This window comes from Ptiloglossa arizonensis, chromosome 6 (assembly GCF_051014685.1).
Source record: "Ptiloglossa arizonensis isolate GNS036 chromosome 6, iyPtiAriz1_principal, whole genome shotgun sequence".
NCBI lineage: Eukaryota > Metazoa > Arthropoda > Insecta > Hymenoptera > Colletidae > Ptiloglossa > Ptiloglossa arizonensis.
Window position 1 is genome coordinate 15,916,334 of NC_135053.1, and position 26,425 is coordinate 15,942,758.

A 26,425-nucleotide genomic window follows, 5' to 3' on the forward strand; every position below is an offset into this window, starting at 1 on the left:
CCTCCACGTAAAAATCTAATCCGTCTCTTAGTAAATAAATCACCTTCGTCTAACGTACCGAGCACTTTGTAAACAAGGCTGAGACAATCTTCCATCGAGATGCATTTACTGAGAATGCACGTCACTCGTTAATACTTTAAATTATATAAAATGCAAAAATTTTTTAAAAATTCAATAATTCAGCTACATCATACCACGTCACTAGTCGCGAGAAACCAATTTTCGTCAGTACTTGAAATTATATTATAACGTGTCGAGCACTTTGTAAACAAGGCTGAGACAATCTTCCATCGAGATGCATTTACTGAGAATGCACGTCACTCGTTAATACTTTAAATTATATAAAATGCAAAAATTTTTTAAAAATTCAATAATTCAGCTACATCATACCACGTCACTAGTCGCGAGAAACCAATTTTCGTCAGTACTTGAAATTATATTATAACGTGTCGAGCACTTTGTAAACAAGGCTGAGACAATCTTCCATCGAGATGCATTTACTGAGAATGCACGTCACTCGTTAATACTTTAAATTATATAAAATGCAAAAATTTTTTAAAAATTCAATAATTCAGCTACATCATACCACGTCACTAGTCGCGAGAAACCAATTTTCGTCAGTACTTGAAATTATATTATAACGTGTCGAGCACTTTGTAAACAAGGCTGAGACAATCTCCCATCGAGACGCGGTGACCGTGGCTCCACGTCACTCGTCGCGAGGCAGCGATTTTCGGCGATCTTTCTTTTTCGAAAGCCGACAGGTAAGAGCGGGACACGCGTTTGCTAAGAGGCGACACCGGAGTCAAGGGGACAGACACGCCGGTGATACAGTTCCACGAGACGTTTCGCGACAAATGAAGAGCCCGCTCTCTCGCTTATCAATCACCCGCTGTCACGCGGCCGTGCGTTTATCGCGTTCCACGCGGCCAATTTACACGAGGATCGAGTGAAACGTGTCGGGGACACGGAGACCAACCAACGAGAAGAAAGCACGGATTCCTCGTGACGGATGAATCCGAAACGACGGATTGTTCTCGGTCCTGGCTCGTTCTATCCGCTCGGGGACAATCGCCGTATTCTGCGCGCGAATACGAACAGCAAGTTTAATTGGATCCTCGTTGGACCGGAGCCCCGATTTAGGGGAAATTTATCCCCTTTGACGCACTGGCGTTCACAGCGGGTTCGCTTGTGTCGGTTAACGGAGTAAATATTCCTGCGACAAATAAGATTGTAAATCACTCTCCTCTTGGAAAGTGGGCTCGAATGCAAAACGACAGTTTTAAGAGCGTGGAATCAAGGCGGGGTCGGGTGTTTTCAATTCTTCGACAAAGTTGACCAGTTTTGATCACCACCTGTTATCGATTCGGACCGGTTCGTGGCGCGCAAAAATTGCAAACAGGTCGATTGTCATTCGATTTTTATGCTTCGAAAAATGAAAATAGCTCCGATCTCGATTAGCCGCAATTTTATCCGATTTTCTATCGCGATACCAAACAGGTGTCACGTTGAATAACTCGTTAAAGTTGCAGCTACTGGCATTTCCTAAAATGCTGAATGTTCGGTGGACTTTTATTTCTTTCGAGTTTGCATTTTTTTTGGATATTTGTCGCTGGGTAAAATTCCACCGCTTTTACTATTTAACGACCAGTCCGGGCTAGGCGTGCTTTCGATTCGTTTTTTGCAACATTGTGTCGATGTATTCGACACAGTAGAGGTGTGTGTATACATATTAGTAAAATGTAAGTCGTAAGTTACGTTCAAAATTAAGAGTTTCTCGGAAACGTTCGTTCCAGAGTAATTACCACTTTAAGCTTATCGCGCAACTTCGTTTAATTCTCTCAGTAGTTATTCAACCTACAAATCCGGTTCTAGGTTCGAGGTAAAACATCGTTGGGACGTTTCTTTTATTTGTGAACATTTTTTTTTTATACGTCGAGCACGACGAATCGAACCAATCGATCGAAAAATGTACAGATTTTAGTTTCTACTGTCTCGAATGTAAACGATTCTCATATATTAACAATTCAATTTGTCTTTTATTTAAAAAATTTTTTTCTATACGTCAAGCACGACAAATCAATTACCAATTGATCGAAAAATGTACAGATCTTAGTTTCTACTGTCTCGAATGTAAACGATTCTCATATATTAATAATTCAATTTGTCTTTTATTTAAAAAAATTTTTTTTCTATACGTCGAGCACGACGAATCGATTACCAATTGATCGATAAAAAATACAGATCTTAGTTTCTACTGTCTCGAATGCAAACGATTCTCATATATTAACAATTCAATTTGTCTAATAGATACAAGGCGAATAGTAAAATTATACATTACAATTCCCATACTTTCTATTCACGTAAATATCGTTTTACCTAGGAATAAGCTAGGTATCTAAACTTCGTATTCTTTTGTTGACGATTCGGTTGTAAGTTGTCCCGTAAATCGACTAAAATAATTGAAGCGACAGTTACAGGGCCAGTGACAGTTATTGGGACATCTAATGTACGATCGCGCGGCTGTATCGGCCCGAAGAGTATGCAAAATACTCGCGTCGATCTTTCTCGCTACGTGAGGAAGAAAACACGATCGTTCGAGCGATCGATTTCTCGAAGGTTGCCATTAGCCGACCGTTAAGTTCGATCTCGGTTTCTCGACGAGACAAGCGGCTCCCGATAGATCGTAATTGAACGACTCGACGTTTTAACGATCGAGTTTGCAGAAAGCTTGCCTTTGACGACTGGCGTAATCCAACGTTGCAAAAAAATCATTTCCTGCAATTTCAAACATTGCGCTTGTTCCCTATCGATTTCTAACGATAAATATTCCCAAGAGAATTTTTACGATGCACTTCGAACGATGGAAAGAAAAAAAAATACTAATTTTCTTATTTTACCACGAGGTGTCTACAATTCGAACGAATTTTATTTTTGATTTCTTTGCAAATTATCAACGAATGAAAAGACACTGTTGAAACTTTGTTACACGCCCTTTGGTAAATTTATTATCCCCCTCCAGTCGTAATTCAACGTTCGTTGCTTTCACGAAGCCTAAATATTAATTTTACGCTTAGCGTAACGCGTCTCGTGCCGGATAAACGAGTTTCGTTTTCAATGGACGTAGTGTATGTTTTCAGTGATCGTACTGTACGAACTGTCGCGATTTCGACACCGACTGGAAGCTCTCGATCATTTATAATCTCGCGTCAAAACAGTCTCGATATCGTATTTCACGTTACACGTACTCGCGTAGATCGGATTACGCGAGTGCGTTGAATTGCACCAGGGGTGTAAAAAAGGGTAAATAATTACTCGAAAAAAAAAGAAAAAAAAGAGGAACGATACTCAGAATCAATTTGTCTCCGTTTAGGGAAAGATGGACGCGTTGATTGTTAAATTTCGAACGAGGTTAAGATAAAAAGGCGTGTAATTCCTCGTGGGAACTTTCACGATGTTCGTTTCCAATTTATCATTTCGTTCTTCGCGCTTCACGGTGATCGAACGTCACGGGTTTAATAAAGATCGTATTTCCCCCCGAAAAAAAGATAATAATTACGAGGTAATTGATTCCCGTTCGAGGTACGTGTAACGTTAATCGAATGTTACTTCATCGAATTTCACGGCACTCGCTCTCACCTCGGTCGGATTACACCAGTTTCTGGATACCGGTGTACGGTGAAACACGAAAATTACTCGCTGGAAGAAAAACGTTATTCAGAATCGATTTATCCCCGTTTGGAGAAAGATCGGATCGGTTGATTGTTGAATTCGAAACGTTGAACGAACAAGAAGACACAATTGCTCGTGGATAGTTTCCCGGACTGTATCTCCATTTCCAATTTATCATTTCGTGTATCCTGTTAATCGGGTGTCACGGGTTTATCGAGATCGTATCGCGCGAAAAGTATAATAATTACGAAATAATTGATTCCTGCTCGGGCAACTAGTCGAATGTGACGTCATCGGGTTTCGCGGTGTACGCGAACGTGTGTTTTTCGTTTCGTTGGAGTTGCGCAAGTTTGCAATAATTGCTGTCGGGGGGCGGCAAAAATTACACATCTCGAGGAGAAATTATATTCGAGACTCGTGTGGTTCAGTTTCGAGCTGGACGTGAGCATCGGGCGCCAAATTCGAAATAAAGAGAGAAGAAATGAAGAGAGAAGAAATGAAGAAGAAGAAATGAAGAGAGAAAAAATGAAGAGAGAAGAAATGAAGAGAGAAGAAATGAAGAGAGAAGAAATGAAGAGAGAAGAAATGAAGAGAGAAGAAATGAAGAGAGAAGAAATGAAGAGAGAAGAAATGAAGAGAGAAGAAATAAAGAAAGTAGAAATGAAGGAAAAAGAAATGAAGATAGAAGAAATGAAGAACGACGAAATGAAGATAGAAGAAATGAAGAACGACGAAATGAAGAAATGATGAAGAAGAAATGAAGAAAGAAGAAATTAAGAAATTAAGAAATGAAGAAAGAAGAAATGAAGAAATGAAGAAAGAAGAAATTAAGAAATTAAGAAATTAAGAAATTAAGAAATTAAGAAATTAAGAAATTAAGAAATTAAGAAAGAAGAAAGAAGAAATAAGAAATGAAGAAAGAAGAAATGAAGAAATTAAGAAATGAAGAAATGAAGAAATGGAGAAATGAAGAAAGAAGAAATAAGAAATGAAGAAAGAAGAAAGGAGAAATAAGAAATGAAGAAAAAAGAAATGAAGGAAGAAGAAATGAAGAAAAAAGAAATAAGAAATGAAGAAAGAAGAAATGAAGAAAAAAGAAATGAAGAAAGAACGAGAAGATGATTAATTCCCTCGTGTCCAATTTATCGTTTTGTACTCCTTACTTGGTGGTAATGAAGTGTCGTAGGTGTGTCGAACGCTAACTCGAACACCGACGAGGGTCACCAATTACGATCGACTTTCTCACAATCGATCGAAACTTTGTCTGGAAATAATTGATTTTATCGATTCCAAACGCTCGCAACGCGTTACTTTAATCGAACGCGACAAGTGTATCGTGTATCACGAGCAAAAAAGGCGTCCACTTTTTCTCCCAATAACTTTCTTCGGATCGACTTGGCTCTAATTCAACGAAGACTGACGTTTATGCGTCGGGTCATTTAACGCGTCGTTGGTTCGCATGCACGCACGCACGCACGCACGCGAAAAGAAATCGTGTCTTGCACGGGAATAGAAGTAATGGGTTGCAAGGTGCATCCACGATGCACAACTTCGACTTCAACAATGTCCGAAACCTGTTCGAGATAACAAAGAGAAAGACGGAGTATCGTCGGAGTCGTGATGGCGAGCAATAAAAGAAACCCGTTCACACGTGTGTTTACGTGTGTTTGCACGTGTGTTTGCACGTGTTGGCCGTACATTCGGGAATGCTCCGTTTGGTATGAAGGCCTCCGTCGTTCGTTAAGTCAGCACGCTTGCGTAAAATTAGTCCAGTCGGCGCAAAACGTGTCCACGATGAACGACCGAAGAGGATTGTAAATAATACGAGGAATTATCGCAAAACGATAAAAAAAAAATCGTTAAGGAACTCTATTTAAAAAATCATGATTTTTTTTAAATTATCGAGAAACGAGTCGAAAGTATGATATTCTCGTAGGAGAATATCTTACTTTGGTCACTCTTTTGACCAAAGTCACGATTGTTCGAGTTACCTATATTGCAAAATGATTCCAAAAAACACAACTTTCCAATGGACTCTTTCGACCATAGTCACGATTTTTGGAGTTATTGAAAAACGATTCCGAAAAGGATCTCTCCAGGGGGCTCTTTTTAATCACAGTTACGATTGTGAGTTGTACTGGAACTCGTTCTAAAAAACAATATTCTTTATGTGACTCCTTCGACCAGAAATTAACAAATTTTTTCCACTTTTATGAAATGATTCTAAAAAGTGATACTTTTCAGAGGACTCTTTCGACCAGAAATTAACAAAATTTTTTCTACTTATCACGAAATAATTTTAAAAAGTGATATTTTTCAGAGGACTCTTTCGACCAGAAATGAACAAATTTTTTTCTACTTATCACGAAATAATTTTAAAAAGTGATATTTCTCAGAGGACTCTTTCGACCAGAAATTAACAATTTTTTTCCACTTTTATGAAATGATTCTAAAAAGTGATACTTTCCAGAGGAATCTTTCGACCAGAAATTAACAAATTTTTTCCACTTTTATAAAATGATTCTAAAAAGTAATACTTTCCAGAGGACTCTTTCGACCAGAAATTAACAAATTTTTTTCCACTTATCACGAAATGATTTTTAAAAAATGATACTTGTCAGAGGACTCTTTGGATAAAAAAATCACGATTTTTTCCGTTTCTCGCGAAACAATTCCAAAATTGATATTCTCCAAAGAACTTTCAAACCCAAAAATCACGGATTTCTCAAACGAATAATTGCAACTTGGTGCAATCAAGCAACGAATGCAGCTCGGTGTGGTTCACCTGTCGACATCGATATTCACGACGATGCACTTTTTGTTCGACAATTACGTAGATAATTCTAAGGTGGATTTCTAACGCGACGAAAAAAATTGTTGTTGCTATCGTGGAGAGGATATTCGCGAGCTTATCGATGCTACTATGCATTTGACCTACTTGTTACGAGCAATTGCACGCGTCAAATTCGCGGAGTAAGTTCAACCGTCGGGTAATAAAGGAGAAAGGAAAATAAAGTAAATACTTTTAATTGTCAGTGCTGGAATCTATGGCGAACAACTTTGTCGTGTATGCACGTCTAGGTAAGTGCATGTGCGACATTAACGATTTACGTGTTTGACAAACAGGTACAACGGTATCAAGGTAAAAGGTATAAATTGTAAGATATTAACTCGTAAAATATACTTTCTCTGGATTTTTATACCGAGGGATTAAAAAAAGATCCTTTTAGCGCTGCAACCATAGTGCACACGTTGCAGCGTGTGCAACAATATAGATTGACGTGCACGTCAATTAGAAACACTCTACATCGATATATTAATTTTAATATAAAGAACGAGCTGTCAGAAATATCTCGTTATCCATCGATTCGAACAAACCTTTCCTGCGAAATACATAATTTTCAATTTTTTACATTCTATATATTTTCCAAAATATTAAAGTGACGTATGTTTCTTAAACAACACTGTACAATTTTTTCAATGCAATCTCGTAATCTATAAATAAACGAATTTAACTACGGATAATAAAGTGACCTCAGGTCGCCCTTCAAAAAATATGGCATCGTTTAAAGTACTCATTAATAGAATTTCTCCAAAAATACAAAAAGTAAAAAATTGCAAAAGATTGAAAAATTGAAAAATTCGCTCGGTGAGTCTTCTCCAATATCGTGTATTTCGTTGTTCGATAAAATGAAATTTTTATCGACTGACCCTAGATTTATTCACTCCAGAGTTCGACGTTAAATACATAATTTTCAATTTCTTACATTCTATATATTTTCCGAAATATCAAAGTGACTTATATTTCTTAAACGACACTGTACAATTTTTTCAATACAATCTCCTAATTTATAAATAAACGAATTTAACTACGGATAATTAAGTAACCTCAGATCGTCCTTCAAAAAATATAACATCGTTTAAAATACTCATTAATAGAATTTCTCCAAAAATGCAAAAAGTAAAAAATTGCAAAGTTTGAAAAATTGCACAATTGCAAAATTCTCTCGACGAGACTTCTCGAATACTGTGTAATTCGATAAAATGAAATTTTTATCGACTAACCCTAGATTCATTCACCCCATAGTTCGACGTTGAAAAATGGATCCCCCAATTTCGATGAAATTGCTCTCCGCGCTGGTTCTCCCCGGAGAAAATCTCCCGAAAAAAGAGTTTCGATTTCGAAGCTACGCAACAATAATTAAACAACCCCCTACCCCCGTGAAATTCATGGTTGTCGAACGTTGAATCGATCGTTTGCCAAGAAACGCCGCGCTTAATCACCGAGCGAGCACGGTCCCCGCGAGCTCGTTAACAACGACAGCTCTCGCCATTAACGCTCTATAATTTACGATTATTCCCGCGTTTCCTAGCAAACCGTATCATCGTTCTTCCACAGTCTCGTTTCTCATTTTCGCGAGCCTAAATTCGACGGATTTCTACTCGCGACCTTTTCGTTACCGAGCCACGAAATGCTCCTCCGCGGAATCCAATTAACACGTTTCAAAGCGATCGTTACACGGCCAGACAGGATGTCGTTCATCATCGTTCAGAAAGGAGAGAGAGATAGAAAGAGATAGAAAGAAAAAAGAAAAAAGGAAAAACACGAAAGACGAAACCGTAGAGTTGTAAATTCGAAGGTATTATTCGCGGTCGTTGAATTCGAGGCTACTTTCTCGGGTTCGCGTACAACGCTCGAAATGTATTTTCATTCGTTTTTTTTTTTTTCCGGTTCGTTAACGAGGATCGTTCGCGGTCTGTCTTCTCGCTGGTGGAGCACGATCGAACGAACGAAATTGAAGACAACGAGGGACTCCGAGAGAAGAGGGTTCGAAAGTTTGCTAAAGAATGGGAATTTCATTGGTGGTTGAGCTCGAAGGGAATACGGTCGATTTGCTCCGGAGTGAAGTCTTCTTAGCGAATTAATTCCCATTGTGCGAATTTCGAGCCAAGATGGCACTCTCCACGAGTTCGATAACAAAGAAATTTTATTGTATTGTGTATAATATAATAAAACAAACGATTTTTCAAGTACGTGGTTCTAGTTGAAGAATCAGAACAAGATTAGTTTTCATTTTTGTGAGATTAGTAAATTCAATTTTTATCATTTTTGTAAATGACACTCGATAGTGTCTCCATTATATATTATTATATTTTTGTATTCTATTATCCGTGGATTATCTTAGAATTTTAACGAGCACGTCAGAGTGATTTTCTAATCTATTTTATTTTTCTATCCGGTCAATTGGAAATCTTTTCGCGGAGAGAAAATTGGAATTTTTGAGATATCGAAACGATACCATTCATTTACAATTTTTCTGTTACAGTTTCGTTCTTTGTATAATAAAATAAACAATTTTTCAACGACTATACCATTGTCAAGACTCAATCGTGTAGCGACTATACCATTTTCAAGACTCGATCGTGTTCACAGAGGCGAATTAGTCACCTCACGTTGTTACAACGAGAAAACAGTCTCCACGGTAGCTTTCCGCCATTTGATCCGGGTCGATCTTGTCGGAAACATACGAAAGCGTATCTTATAATGGCAGCTGTGATTTTTTTGCGATTCCAGTCGGTGATCAGCGCGAAAGGAACTGTCCGAATCGTAAAGCGTTTGTTGGCGTAATAAAATCGCTCATGGATCGTGTGTGGTAGGATCGGGTGTCAGTGAATGTAAAATCCGTGGTTTCAGCACCCGTTCAGATGTTCAGATAAAAGGTGTTTCCGAGGTGGAACTTTTCAGAAGTTGGCGAACAAACGTGAATGGTCCCCGGTTGCTCAATTGTTGAAAATAAAAATCGTATCCTGGTGTCTCGGTAGTTAGAAATTACGGTAGGTACGCTTAACGGTTGTAACAATTGTAACGCGAAACAAATTGTACGTTTCGTGCGAGAGGTGATAAAATTACGGAAAGTACTTTGAAATTCATTCTCGTGTTCGTTAATACGTAACCAGTGTGCACGGTACGAATTCGGGTGAAATATATTTAAATAATCGAGGCAACGGTGACGCAACAATGTCGGTACGTTGTTTGACGGTTCAATGTTAAAACGGAGAGAGAACAGCGCGTAAAAAGTAAAGTGGAAACTTCAGAAGAAATAAATAACACTGAGAAAACGTGTTTTACGAGGTCCGCGTCAAGGAGAAGTACCGGATAGTAAGAAGTTAAGTATTCTACAGTGTTTGAAAGAAAAATAAAGTCTATTGAAATGAAATGTAATAAATGTTCAAAGATGGGTTATAATAATTTGTCTCAGCAAATTTACCGTCGAGAAAATTAACGAGGGTAGAAAATTGGTAACTGGAGGCTCGTAATTCGCGATTGAAGACCTACTTACACTCCATGTACTCTGATGTACCTTTTACATTCCAATATACTTCCTATGTAAGTATATCTTGGATTTCTATACACCTTCTACACGTTTCTTACATTCCTATATATTTTCTATATATTTTCTACATTCCTTTTACATTGTTATATACTTCCTAAATACCTCTTACATTCCTATATATTTTCTGTATAATTCCTACATTCGTCTTACATTCCTATATACTTCCTACGTACATCTTACATTCTTGTATACTTTCTATATATTTCCTACATTCTTCTCAGATTCCTATATACTTCCTACATTCTTCTTACATTCCTATATACTTCCTAAATACTTTTTACATTCCTATATATTTTCTATATACTTCCCATTTTCCTCTTACATTCCTACATACTTTGTACGTACATTTTACATTCCTATATACTTTCTACATACTTCCTACATTCTTCTTACATTCCTATATACTTTCTACATACCTCTTAGATTCCTACATACTTTCTATATACTTCCTACATACCTTTTACATTCCTATATACTTTCTATATACTTCCTACTTACTTCTTAGATTCTTATATACTTCCTAAATACTTTTTACATTCCTCTTACATTTCTACATACTTTGTACGTACATTTTACATTCCTATATACTTTTTCTATACTTCCTACATTCTTATTACATTCCTATATACTTCCTACATACTTCTTACATTCCTAAATACTTTCTCTATACTTCCTACATTCTTCTTACATTCCTATATACTTCCTACATATTTCTTACATTCCTATATACTTTCTCTATACTTCCTACATTCTTCTTACACTCCTATACACTTCCCACATACTTCTTACATTCCTATATACTTTCTCTATACTTCCTAAATACCTCTTACATTCCTATATACTTTCCATATACTTCCTACATTCCCCTTACATTCCTACACACTTTCCATATACTTCCTACATACCTCTCACATTCCTATATACTTCCTAAATACTTCCTACATTTCCGTATACTTCCACACGAACCTCTCACATTCCTATATACTTCCCAAATACTTCCTACACTTCCGTATACTTCCACACGATCCTCTCACATTCCTACCCATCGACTCCGCTACCAAAATCGATCCATTCGAAAACAAACGCGCCAATACTCTCCTCTACCGTCCAATCGTAATTTATTCAACGTTCTCTCACCTGACATCGTGGAGCTTCGGATAGGAGCATATTCTCAGCGTCTTCGAGTTCGATCCCACGGCGTAGAGTTTTCCATGGGGGTGGAATTCGGCGCATCTGACCGCCTGCACGTCCTCGAGCGCCGTCACAGGAACGAATCTCGGTCTGCCGCCGTTGCTGCTCCCGTTGCTGGCGTCAAGCTCGGGCCTCGGCTCTTGCTGAAAACCAAACAACACGAGACCAGGCTCGTTACTCGGTTCCTCGTTCACCATTGCGGTAGCTCTCGGTGCCGGTATTCGAGCGTTTCTCGGTAATTAACGACACTCGGCGCTGAGAAACGAATCCACGCAGAACCGATAACGATCGAGCTGTCATAAATGTCACCGAAAGAGAGAACTCGTGTGACAGTATACGTACCACTAACGATAACGCGAGACAGTAATTACCGGTCGATGCGGTATCGTTTCAAAGTTTCCATCGAAAATAAAAATCAGAAGAAAAAAATTCAAAAATAAATAATAACAGTAGAAATTGATATTCCGCGCGTAAAAATCGGGGTGGAGACTCGCTCGTAACGGGGAATCGATCGAACAGGGTGTGTAATTAAGTTTCTCGGTTTATTTCGAGCGCGTGCTCAATTTTCCACGATTCCGATCGAAGAATGCCGACACAGCTCGGTTGAATTCGCGTTCGCGGTAAGTTCCTGTTCCTCGCTCTTTTGGAACGCGCGCCGCGCCGCTAAAGCGAAACAAAGTTACGAGGAGCTTAACAAGGAAGGAATCTAATTACCGTAACTTTCGTCGGGCGAAACGCGCTCGCTATCTTTCCGGACATTTCACTTTTAAGACCGGCCCGCGGTCCATTAAATACCACGAACCACGATCCCTTGACCCCGCGTCGTGTGTCGTCGCGCGATAAAAGACACGCGTACGCGCGTTACGGAGAAACGAGCAACGAGACGAACGAACCGAAAACTACGCTCGGCGTTAGAAAGTCGAACCTTGAAAAGATTTCTAACGCCCGTCCTCTGCCCGCGATCGTGAAATTTATTTGTATGCTAATGGAAGCGCGAGGCTTCCTGGCTCGCGGCGGTTCCGTCGGATGGTGTACGCTTGTTCCACGCGTGTCTTCGTCGACGTTATGGGAAACTCGCGTTTCGTTTCTAACGCGCGATTTCCTCGTGTTCGAACCACCGAACCTGCGATCTTGGCTCGAGTCATTGTGGTCGAAGATTACTTTGCACGGTTCCGTTGCACTTCTGATCTTGGAAAATCGTTACTGTGAGGATAATCTAGGACGTGGAAAAGGTTCTGTCCCCTTTTGTATTCGTGTTTAGTTGGTTTTTTACAGCTGAGGAAACTTTGATAATAACCTACGTATTTTACAGTAATTGATTAGTTTTACATCGATTAATGATCTTGGAAAAGGTTCTATCCCCTTTTGTATTTGTATTTAGTTGCTTTTTTACAACCGAGGAAATATTGATAATGACCTACGTATTTTACAGTAATTGATTAGTTTTACATCGATTAATGATCTTGGAAAATGTTCTGTTCCCTTTTGTATTCGTATTAGTTGCTTTTTTACAACCGAGGAAACATTGATAATAACCTACACATTTTACAGTAATTGATTAGTTTTACATCGATTAATGAGAATAAAATTTGACACAAAAATTTGGATTTTTACAGTGGACATACTGCAGAAGCATGAATATTTTTAACCGTTCCATTCGCGTCATTGTGGTCGAAGATTTCGTTGCATTTTTCCACTGCACTTTTGATCTTGGAAAGTGACTACTATAAGTTAGTACAGACTGTGGAAAATGTTCTGTACTTTTTACTACATTCATATTTAACTGTTTTGGACTATCAGGGAAACACTCGTGTAATAATTTACGAATTTTACAATATTAATTAATTTAACAGTGATAAAATTTGACCCAAAAATTCAAATTTGTACACTGAATATTTGCAGAAAATCTATCAACGTAATGAGGGGACAGAAAAATTTTCCACACCCTGTGGTTGCTCTATGAATCTTTAATTCTTGCATTTTATAAAAAATCGTCAAAGTTCAATTTCCATTGTATCTACGAACACCATTGTGGAGTCTCGTACGATCAATGAATACGTATCGTTGTTACAATGTCGTAAACCATTGGAATCTAATTTCCATCGTATACGTGCGTACTTAATTTAAAGTTTAATGCCCATGGTAAGTAAGCTGTCCTCGAACGATAAATTACTTCTTACTCACGGTGGTATCTATTCGTTGAAAAGCAATTCGTAGAATGTTTCCCACCGTTACTCCGCGATTCATCGATCCCTATCGTGTCGGAAAAAATCAAACGTCCCCGACAAACCTACTTCCCATAACGATCGAGGCAACGGGTAATTGCAAACTTTCGTTGATCGTAGTCCTGAATCGCGGGCACTTTGCGTCAGAACGGTGATTCATGACGGAAACGTTACATATATACATGCCGCGAACCTGTACGTATTTTGCCAGACGTTAAATATAGAAATGAATGAACAGGATAAAGTAAAGTGGGTAGTAAAATACAACTCGGACAATTCGGTGAACTTTATCACCCATTCGACACTATGAGTCATTTTCACTATGGTGGTTCACTTCGCGTACAGATATCCGGGTGATACTTGTAGATACTACTTGTGAATCGGAAATTTATCGATAGGAAATTCACCGATGGTTAAAATTTTGTAAACGAGTTCCGAAACGAGGGACTTATTTACGAACGGAGCTCTCGATTTTTGAACGGTGATTGTCGAAAATTTATTAGAGGACAACTCTTTGACGATTGAAATTCAATAAATGAGTTCCAAAATGATTGTGAAGGCACTCGATTCTTTTTCGAACAACGATCTCCGTGTACCAGGGCCTAGAAACGTTGGCATTTTGTCAAAAATTCATTACAAAAATTTTCTGACAATTAGAATCCTATCAATTGAGTTCCAAAACGATTTTAAAGGCACTCGATTTCCTTTCGAACAACGATCTCCGTGTACCAGGGCCTACAAACGTTTGCATTTTGTCAACAAATCATCAGAAGAATTCTCTGACAATTAGAATCCTATAATTGAGTTCCAAAACGATTCTGAAGGCACTCGATTTCTTTTCAAATAAAGATCTTCGTGTACCAGGGCCTAGAAACGTTTGCATTTTGTCAAAAAATCATCAGAAGAATTCTTTGACAATCAGAATCCTATGATTGAGTTCCAAAACGATTTTAAAGGCACTCAATTTCTTTTCAAATAAAGATCTCCGTATACCAGGGCCTAGAAACGTTTGCAATTGATCAAAAATTCATTAGAAAAATTTTCTAACAATGAGAATCTTATAAATGAGTTCCAAAACGATTTTAAAGGCACTCGATTTCTTTCCAAATAAAGATCTCCGTATACCAGGGTCTAGAAACGTTTGCATTTGGTCAAAAAATTATCAGAAGAATTCTCTGACAATTAGAATCCTGCAAATGAGTTCCAAAACGATCGTGAGGGCACTCAATTCTCTTTCAAATAACGATCTCCATGAAATAGGGTCTAGATACGTTTCCATTTTGTCAAAAATTCATTACACAAAAATTCTCTGATAATCAGAAACCTATAATTGAGTTCCAAAAAGATACTGAAGGCACTCAATTTCCTTTCAAACAAAGACCTCCGTGTATTAGGGTCTAGAAACGTTTGCATTTTGCTAAAAATGCATTATAAAAATTCTTTAACAATTAGAAACCTCTAATTGAGTTCCAAACGAATCTGAAGCCACTCAATTTCCTTTCAAACAAAGATCTCCGTGTATTAGGGCCTAGAAACGTTTGGATTTTGCTAAAAATGCATTATAAAAATTCTGTGACAATTAGAATCCTATAATTGAGTTCCAAAACGATCGTGAGGGCACTCAATTCTCTTTCAAATAACGATTTTCATGAAATAGGGCCTAGATACGTTTCCATTTTGTCAAAAATTCATTAGAAAAATTCTCTAACAATTAGAAACCTATAATTGAGTTCCAAATGATTCTGAAGGCACTCGAATTCCTTTCAAATAAAGATATACGTGTACTAAGACCTGGAAACGTTTGCATTTTGCTAAAAATTCATTACAAAAATTCTTTAACAATTAGAAACCTATAATTGAGTTCCAAAACGATCATGAGGGCACTCAATTCTCTTTCAAATAACGATCTCCATGAAATAGGGCCTAGAAACTATTGCACTTTGTCAAAAATTCATCAGAAAAATTCTCTAGCAATCAGAAACCTATAATTGAGTTCCAAAAAGATTCTGAAGGCACTCAAATTCCTTTCAAACAAAGATCTCCGTACACCAGGACCTAGAAACGTTTGCATTTTGTCGAAAATTCATTACAGAAAAATTCTCTAACAATCAGAAACCTCTAATTGAGTTCCAAACGATTCTGAAGGCACTCAATTTCCTTTCGAACAACGATCTCCGTACACCAAAGTCCATAAACGTTTGCATTTTGCTAAAAATTGATCGCAGAAAAACCCTCCGGCAATTACAATCCTATAAACGAGTTCCAAGTCGAGTGTAAGAGCACTCGATTCTCGAACAACGATCTCCGTGTACCTATCAAGGCCAAACCACGTAACGACGCGTAACCCTGTTGTGCATATTTATCGCGCGGCTCATTGAATCGCATTATTGTCCGTGTGTTTGCACGATCTTTAATTCGATTTATTTCTACAACGTCACGGAACGATACACCTCTTTCGCAACCGAGCGAGTGCAAGGACGTACGGCGGGCAACAATATCGTGCGATAAATGCATTTTCCACGCGTCCGTTTTTTTTCTTTTCTTTTTTTCTTTTTTTTATTTCTTTTCACCGGAATTATTTCGCGACTCGCCTTGCACAACATTTCGCGCGCCTCGCCACGCTTTTACTTTCGAGTTCCCCCGAGTTCTTCGTCCGGGGGCCTCGATTATCTCGACGGTGGAATTAGCAAACCAAATGAGGACCGGTCGTTGTTTGTTGTCGACGTTGTTGTCGATCTCTTGGTAAACCGCGAAAGAACGCGAACTCTGGTTTCACGGTAACGCAACCTGACTTTGTTCCTTTCAATTAGTATCTCGCGGTTAACGGTACCGAAAATAAAACGATATCAGATACGAGTGCACTTCGAAGATGTTATCAAGTACCATCCACGAGAGTGCATTCCCTCGTATCGCGAATGCGATCGTGTTACGAAATATTTCATCGGGGCAACATATTTATCTATTTGTTCAATCGTTTATTTTACGTTTTTGGTGCACATTTGGTGCACATGGAACAATCACGATGGTAAGATAGGAAAATGAAACGGTAAAATGAACGATAGAAAAGTGCAACGAGACGAGATGCAGTCAGAATGCAGTTAGGAAATTTAATCGATCTAGGATATTTATTTCTACGTACTCATCGATCTAAGATATTATTTATTAAATAAATAATTAGATTTATTAAATAAATCTAAGAATTCGAATAAGGTGAAATTTTGCAGGTAGCTGTCGAGATTGTTTGTTCTTTGAGCATCGTTCGAAAAGATACGAAATAACGAACACCGGTAATTATTCCGCCGAGTGTTGCGCGTATCAGTTTTGCGTGCAGCTATTAATTTCATCGTGCAACGCAATGTTTAACCGACTTCGCGTGACAACGATAATTCAGAGTCTCGATCTCAACGTCAGATATTGACTGGTACTGCGACAACTCGGGCACGTTCGCGAAAAATTTGTACTTTCTCGAAGAAATTGCGAAAAGATTCCAAGAAGGCAACCATTATAATAATTTTGCGGAGGATAATGCGCAAAAATTGCAAATTTCTCCGAAAAAATTGAGCAAAAAGATTCAAAATTGCAACGTTGCGCAAAATTAATATTTTTTGAAAGAAGATGTAAAAAAAATGCCTATTTCTTTTCTCTCACTGGTCGATGAACAATTACGCGTACTGCATTCTGTAAATGCATCCTGTTGCAGTTGGAGCTGGCGTGTTCGATAAAAGAACGATCGAACGTATCGGTGTTTGTGTAATCCAGTCGCAATAAAGGATCGGTGTGGAAAAAAATTCGAGAGATCTAGGACGAGACAGGTGTAAAGCGGTTCCGACAAACATTACGAATCAACAACGTTCGTTGCTTAGTCACGAACACCGTTTCTCCATCGATGTTCACCGTACTGTATCGTTCACGACGGAGCAACGACTGAAATCGACTCGATCAAAAGCGAAAATAAACACGTAACCGTCGAATCGGTCCGCTCGAAGACAATTTGCAACCGATCCTTACAAATCCTCCGTGTTGCAATTAATCCTTTCTCCTTCGTCAAGTAAATTACACGTCTCGGGGCGACAATACCGATTATCGATAATCGGAGAAAATTACAAATTCCAGTAATTATTCCCATGGAAAAATCTTCGTATTTTCGGACTGAAAATTTTCACGAATTTCCTTAACTTCGATAGAGAAGAATATCACCTAATGTATCTCAAAACACCACGAAAGAATCCTTCATTTTGTATTGTCTACAATCGTTCATTTCCCTCCTTAAACTGTATTTCTTGTGTCTTTATGGCGAACAGATTTTCTGCACAAATACCTCAATATCATTTTAGAGCAAACTTAAAAGAAACGATTCAAAAATAAATTTAATTACGTTATTTGTATTACGTTAAATTATTTTCCTTTCAGTACCGTAGAATTCTCATTTAAAACTTCTTGTATGTTAAACATTTCGAAAATACTCGAGAGTAGCCACGTAAACGATTCGTCCTCTACAGTCGACTTATCGAGTTCAATTTCTAAAAAAATTATTCCTCGTGGATTTTCTTTCGCGAAAAGTAACAAGTTCTCCACGATATTTCAAGTGTGGTTTAACGAAAATAAAATCGACAATGCAAAATGTTTCGAGGATTCGGTATGTAACGTCTCGTGGATTTACGAGTGAGAACGAGGTCGTCCAAGAGAATCGATCGTCGATCCGTCTCGACGATTTAACATCGTGGAAATTTCATCGACGAATCGGCTTTCTTCCGGACGGTTTAACGAACCGGAAATAACTCGGGTGGCAAGCCATCCGGGAACGAACGATAAATTTGAAAAGGTACCGCACCGAAAGCCTAGTTTCACCGGCCGATTGCCACTAAACTCGCGAATTATCGGCAGTTCCTTTCTCCTAATTGTTTCAAAGAGTCTGAAACGACTTTTACGCGAAACGACGCGATGCTGCACGAGCCCCGCCGTGAAAATCCTACGGTCCACGATTTTAATGACCAATTTGTCTAATTGAACCGGTTCTGGCCATTCTAATTGCGAGCTGGCAAAAATTAAACAATCGCGTTGGAAACTCTGCACTCTACTTAAGATAACTGGGAAGAAAGAAGTCTCAAGGTCTCCTCGTTTCTTTCAGTTTCGTCGAAATGCGACAAATGTTGTATTTGCGACAAATTGTTTCAACGATCGGTATTTATTAACGTGGATTGTGCAAGATCGTCGTACGTGGAAGCTAGTTTCCCGCTGTGTTTCGTATAATCGTTTATAGAAACTTTTTAATACAGAATAGAATCTTTTCCAAACATTTCGATACCGAATTGACGCGATCGCGTAGGAAATAACCGATTAGAATAAAAGAAAGTAGTTCGTTATCGTGGATCGTATATCATTCTCGATGAAAGCCAGTTTCGCGCGATGTTTCGAATTACAGTTTTCGAAAACTTTTCAACTCAGAATTACAATTTATAAATATTCTTTAGCGTAGAAATAGTCTTCGAAATACTTGTCAATGCCAAATTGACGCGATCGCGAATACAAATAGATGTGACAGCTAAAGTATTGGTGATACAAACACTCGAAGTTTGAATATTCCTTAAATAATCATCTTTTACGTTTCGATAGTCTTTAATCTCGTCCCGACTGTGAATACGATTTTCTATGAAACTTGAAAAAATTAAGAAAGAAAAGAAAAAACAAGAAGAAGAAAAAAATGATTATTTTTCTTCTTGAATGGAAGAACGAAAGATTGCATCGAGTCGTGTATTCGGTGTCAACGACAAATCCGACGCAATCCGACAAACCGAGAAGTAATTGCTCGAACTTACTAAAGAGACGTTCTCGCGTTACAAAGATAAACGTTTCGTGGATTAACCGCGCGATTTTATTGTTCGACGGTCTCCCCTGACGCGTTATAATTAACCGACGCATTCACCCCGCGTGTCGTTTAACGTTTACCGTACGTGGAATAATAATCGTCTGCTCGATGCGTTCAAAAAGCCGCGCGGAGATTAATAACATCGGGACACCGCGCAGCTGGTGATTCATCGCTCGAGGTTTCGAGCGGGTACGGGAGTCACTGGCCACAATACGATCGAAAAGTGTCATAGTCTTCGAAGCATCGTCATTGAGACCGTGTCATTGTGCTCGATAAGTGTACACGCTATTTTTTTTTCTTTTTTTTTTCCTTTGATGAAATTGTCGTAGATTCAATTCTTCGAGGCGTCGTATTGAGACCGCATCATTGTACTCGATAAGTGTGCGTATTTCTTTTCCCTTTGATGGAATTGTAAATTCAATTCTTCGAGGCATCGTACCGGGATCGCGTCATTGTGCTCGATAAGTATGCATATTATTCATTTTCTATGTTGAAATCGTCGTAAATTTCATTCCTGTGGGGCATCGTACCGAGATCGTGTCATTGTACTCGATAAGCGTGCGTATTCTTTTTTCTTTGATGAAATTGTGAATTTTATTCTGAGAGGTATCGTATCGAAACTGTATCATTGTACTCGATAAGTGTACATATTATTTTCCTTTGATGAAATTGTCGTGAATTTAATTCTTCGAGGCATCGTATCGAAACTGCAGCATGATACTCGATAAGTGTACATATTCTTTTCCTTTGATGAAATTGTACATATAATTCTTCGAGGTATCGTATTAACACGGCATTATTATACTCGATGAGTGTACATATTATTTACCTATGATGACATTGTAAATTTAATTCTTCGAGGTATTGTATTGAAACTGCATCATGGTACTCGATAAGTGTACATATTTTTTTCCTTTGATGAAATTGTACGTATAAATCTTCGAGCTATTGTATTGATACCACGTTATTGTATTCGATAAGTGTACATATTATTTTCATTTGATAAAATTATCGTAAATTTAATTCTTCGAGGCATCGTATCGAAACTGCATCATGGTACTCGATAAGTGTACATATTCTTTTCTTTTGATGAAATTGTACATATAATTCTTCGAAACTGTATTATTGTACTCGATAAGTGTACATATTATTATCCTTCGATGAAATAGTCGTAAATTTAATTCTTCGAAGCATCGTATTGAAACTGCATCATAGTATTCGATAAGTGTACATATTATATTTCTCCTTCGACGAAATCGTCGTAAATTTAACCCAGAAGTGTTAAGGATAATAATAATATATATACTCGTATCTGGAAGAATTTGTTGACCTCTTTAACAACAACACGGTGAAAATCGAGGCTCTCGGGATCGAATTTGCATCAAAAAAGAATCGATGATTCGTTAAAGCGATCATCGAACGTCGATCGTTCTCCCGCCAATTTTCTGGCGGTAATTTTCATTCGAATTGCGTAGGAATACAAATCGAGACGTCGATCGCGTATTTTCTATAAATAATTCATATCGGGCGCAATTATCAAACAACGAGCAACACGATCATGGCTGTCGCTTTCCATCGAAATTGCTCCAGTACAACTATTTGCGTTTCTACTACTTTCGATGATAAAGTAGACTGGAATCACTTTCTATGGACGCGTTCTCTTATCGGTTTCGTTTCCAAGATTCTTATTTTCGGTCGATAACGCGCCGGATCACCGAGTCGCGACAAATTGCGACAAACGATCCACAATTTGTATATATAAACTTGCCTGCTCCTGACCTAATATTTCCTCGAGATCGGATTACGATAATACGGACGATAATCGAGCCGAAGCGCGCTCTAAATCTACGATGGAACGAAAAACTGGTTATTCAATTTTTCAAGCGCAATATTCAAAAATTAATCGTTACGAATCTCGATATTCTGTACCTGTCGCGTTCTCCTTTTTCCTGCGTGTAAACTAAAAAATTACATACTCTGTCACTTAATAATTCCAACAAAAGTGACTTCACGTAAAATACCAGAACTGTAAAATTACTTGTTCGTCCTCTCCTACGAAAAACACAATTTACAATTTAAGGGTTTGTAATTATAAAATACGTTTGTAATTTCATCAAAATTGATTCTACGTAAAGTCTACAGTACACTCCTTCGATCCTAGAATATCTCGATATACTAAAATATTCCTCTGTTCTCGATCTGAACCTACTTCACTCCAATCAAAAGCAACAACGAAACTTCAACGTTTAGTTCGCGTGGAAACTCCGCGTGCAATCTCCAAACAGAGACGAACGTTTCCGTTACCTTACGAAGAGGGTGTGCCGCGAGAATATCGCGGATCCGCCGGATGTCGCGAAGGTCTTCGATCGGACGTCTCCAGCCGTAGAGTTCAACGATGCGTGGCGGGACGAAAAAACAAATTACCGATCGGAGCCTTGACCTCCATTCCTCGTCTCCCTGCATCACTCCCTGACGATGCATCGAATCACTTCGTATGTTCCGCAAATAATGTGCATCGATACTATTGTTTAATACTATAATACATATACATATATGTACATACATGTATATGTACATAATTCGATTCAATTGTTCGTAATTACGTTACGCAGAATAATCAAAGTTTCGTTCCGTGTATACTCCAAGTACATAACAGCGATGCGTCTCGCGCGGTGAAATCGCGCGATCGGAATTATCCCGGCGTCGCGGCGCCGGTACGGCGTTCCTATCGATCGGCTGTGCGCTTTCCTTCGACATCCGTCGTCCGCGTGGAACTGGAACGCTTCGAAATCGTTCTTGCCCACGCAATTGGGCGTTGAAATTTTCACTCTTCACGGCGAACCGGTCGAACCGGCCGAACGTCTCCACGCGCGGTCAGTTGCTTCCCTTTCTCCGCGGGAATCTCGGTGGAGGTACCCGCTGGGTCATCGGTAGGGTAATTTGTACCATACACGATGACGGGGGGGGGAGTAGATGAAGGGAGACGGTGGAATTACCGTACCTAACGCGTGTACACGACTCACGAGGACGATTCGTCGCGGATCGAAAACGCGGCGCGAAGTCCCGGGCGAAATCAGTCGCGGCGGTGTTTATCTGGGTTGCGGCACACTTTTTCACTTCGCGAGTTGTTACGGGAACTCGAGGACGCGGCTCAACAACCTCGAGGGGGCAGGGAACTTTCGAAAACCCGTGCACCGAATTTCACCGTTCAAATTTACGACCGGTGGACATCGCGCCCCGTTAACGTCGTTGCGCGCACCGAAAACGAATTCTTTTTTTGTTTTTTTTTTTTTCACGAGGAATTTCGGCGACTCGCGCGTGGAATTTTCACCGGTGTACCACCGCGGGAAGCACGAAATGAATATGGAAACGAATGAATCGGTATCGCGAGAGCTGAAGCTGATTTTTGTACAGATGACACTGTGATAGATCTCTGTTAAAGAGTACAATTAATCGTGGCAAATCTCTTTGTAATCTTTGTAATCTTTGTAATCTTTGTAATCTTTGTAATCTTTCTAATCTTTCTAATCTTTGTAATCTTTGTAATTCTTTCTGTGAATCTTTACGTATCTTTAGAGGACAATTGCTAATTGGAAAAAGCGGGAAGAGGAAAATTGAATTGTACAGGTTTCTGGGAAATGAACGAATGGAATCGAGAGAAGGTCGCAACGGTGTGATTAAACGGGAAAAATAAATTGCACGTCTCTTAGTGAAACGAATGAACGGAATGGAAGGATGTAATTAAATGCTGTAAAAAAATACAAACGAGGTGAAAAAAAAAATGGATCGTATGGCTCTTGGCGATGTAAACGAACGGAACAGAAGGATGTAGTAATTGAATGCGGATATAGACGGTAAGGTTCTTTCTGAAATGAATTAACGAAACGGAGGAACACAGCAGCGCAATTAAATGCGAAACGGATCGTGTGGCTGTTTGCTCCTCGCGAAATAAATAAATGGAACAGAAGAATGTACGTTGGTCCGATTAAATGCGAAAAATAGAGCGTATGGTTCTACGCGAAGTAAATAAATGGAACGAACGAACGTAGTCGTGTAATTAAACGTGGAGAATGGATCGTATGGTTGTTCGTTCTTTGCAAGATAAGGAAACTGTGATTACACGTGAAAGAATATGTAGCCAATTACGAGTGCGTGTACGTATAAATTGAAACTGGAAAGAGAGAAAAGATAAGAAATACAGAATGAAGAAAATTCCACGGTTTCGAGAAACTCGAACTCGGAAACCTCGAGATGTGATGATCGATCATCGTTTTCGACTTCGTGGCTGATTATTTCGAAAATGAACGGTAGGATCGATGGAGAGTCGATGTCGAGCGAAAAAACTATTAAATTGTTGGCACAGCGAGCGTAACAACCGACGATCCGTTCGCTGACCCTCCAATTACACGCGTATCCGATAATAACGATCGGAGTCTGTCTTTACGTTTCTCTAATAACGCGTTAACGAAATGTTCAACGGTATATGAAACGTCGTGAGCGTAACTGGGACCCCGAGTAAGAGGCTGGATCGCGAATCCATTCGAATTTGATATTTCCGATGATGGATGAATACATCGTTACCATTTGAATTTCGAAATTACCGTCTTGATTAATGCGAACGCTATAACACCCCGGAGCTTGCTCCGATCCGTGGAATTCCTAGGAACACAAGCAGACGAGCGTACAATTCGAAGAAATATAATTTCACGTAACTTAGCTGTCAGAAAATTTCAATTTTCGAATATTTACATTTTTCACTGTTCATCACTGTGAATTACTATTCTACTATTACTGTACATGTACACTAATTTTGTTCCTACCTCTGCTAACATTAAGTTTCAATTGTTCCGCGGTATTCCTTTGAGTAATCTGTATCTCCATTTTTCTTTATATTCTAAAGAGCTTACCGTCGTCAATGAATGAATAAATAAATTATTTTGAATACCTCTAACCTTTCTCGAGCATTTTCTATTCCTAACGAGTTTCACTCTTGCCAATATTAAGTTTCAATTGTTTGGAGTTACATTACAAGCTACATTCTTACGAGTAATCTGTATCTCCATTTTTCTTTATATTCTAAAGAGCTTAACGTCGTCAATGAATGAATAAATAAATTATTTTGAATATCTCTAACCTTTCTCGAGCATTTTCTATTCCTAACGAGTTTCACTCTTGCCAATATTAAGTTTCAATTGTTAGGAGTTACATTACAAGCTACATTCTTACAAGTAATCTGTATTTCTATTTTTCTTCGTACTCTAAAGACCTCAAAGCCGTCAATGAATAAATAAATAAATTATTCCGAGTATCTCTAACCTCGTTCGAGCATTCTCTATCCGCAACGAGTCCCACTCTTGCTAACATTAAGTTTCAATTGTTCCACGGTATTCGATTACCACTTACCACTTACGAGTAACAGTATTTTTCTTTTTCCTTGTTTTCCAAAGAATATACAATGAATAAATGAATAAATTATTCCGAATATTTCTCTAACCTGTCGCTCGAAGATGCAGTCACCGGTTCGAAGCGAAACACACCAGTTACACGATTTCAAAGTCACGACCGTTTCGCGGCAACACCGTGCGAACGCATTCTCATTGGTTATTACTTCCACGTAGCGAGTTCTACGATCTTATGGTTTCGTTAGGTTCGTTGAGCGACCTTCCACGTTCAGACTTTCCGAACGTGTTCCGGAATAATTGTCTCGGATAACAGACCCTCGTCCAGCGAACACGAGGACGGAACGCGGCTAATATGGCCGACTCCTACTCGTTACGACATTCCAACGTTTACGCGCGTTTATTACAATACTCGCGTCGCGCGTCGATGAAACACGATTACCGTTTCCCGACTCGTTAGAACGTCCCGTGTATCCACCGTGTTTCGTAACGCGGGTAATTTTTTTTTTTCCCCCCACTCCTCTCCAAGCACCGCGAAAAAGTGGTCGTTTCCTGGCCATTGTCGAAAAATGCAATGATAAATCGCCTCGTTGAATAAAAATCCAATTAAGGAAGGCGAACGCTCGCTAGCTACTGGCATAAGTTTAACACTAGAACTACCAAAGGGGTCAGTACGACCTGTTTCGAACTTTCTTTTAAAATTACTTAATTATTGACCGTGTCTTTTTCTAGAATATTCGTGGACAATTGATGAAATAGATAATTAATGGTACTTGTAAATTTATTTGCCTTTGCTTGTCTAAATTTGGAGATACGTGGTGTGGTACAAATAGGGATACGTTCATCATTGGTTGTTCTGGTGGTAAAATGTAATCCACTCGATGGAGAGTTTTTCTTTTTTAACCCCTACGAGTTAAGTTTCGATAAGTGTGTTGTAATCAATATCAAGGGAAACTATCACTGTCCTTGTGGACGTTAAATTTTCTTTTCAAAGTTATTCTATGAGACGAAAATATTAGATGATAGAAATTTATATAATTTTTGAAAGAAGACATTATTTCTTTCTAATATTTTCGAGAAAAATTATACAAGACGAAAATATTAATCGAAAGAAATTTATATAATTTTCGAAAGAAGATATTGTTTCTTTCTAATATTTTCGAGAAAAATTATACGAGACGAAAATATTAATCGAAAGAAATTTATATAATTTTCGAAAGAAGATATTGTTTCATTCTAATATTTTCGAGAAAAATTATACAAGACGAAGTTATTATACAAGACGAAAATATTAGTCGAAAGAAATTTATATAATTTTCGAAAGAAGATATTATTTCCTTCTTATATTTTCGAGAAAAATTATACAAGACGAAAATATTAATCGAAAGAAATTTATATAATTTTCGAAAGAAGATATTATCATTGCATTATTTCTTTCTAATATTTTCGAGAAAAATTATACAAGACGATAGTTATTATACAAGACGAAAATATTAATTGAAAGAAGATATTATTACTTTCTAATATTTTCGAGAAAATATATCTAAACGCGCGAACCTGAACAAAATTTACCACCGGTTTTTACGTTCGGTCCGATTTCCTTGCCACGATATTGCAGAAAGTGTTAATTAACTTTGGTGTCGTTCGTCGTCGTTATGGAAAACGAGCAGGAGCCCA

At 38.4% G+C, this 26,425-nt stretch overlaps 1 protein-coding gene across 2 annotated transcripts in view; it reads right to left on the bottom strand.

The window, feature by feature from the left end:
• The window catches only part of LOC143148684 (WD repeat-containing protein 47), a 164,787-nt gene that overhangs the window by 14,104 nt on the left and 124,258 nt on the right, over positions 1-26,425 (bottom strand). For both annotated transcript variants that reach the window (XM_076315261.1, XM_076315262.1), the window contains exon 7: positions 11,205-11,401. In XM_076315261.1, coding sequence (XP_076171376.1) covers positions 11,205-11,401 — 197 coding nt within the window. The remainder of the gene's footprint in view (positions 1-11,204; positions 11,402-26,425) is intronic.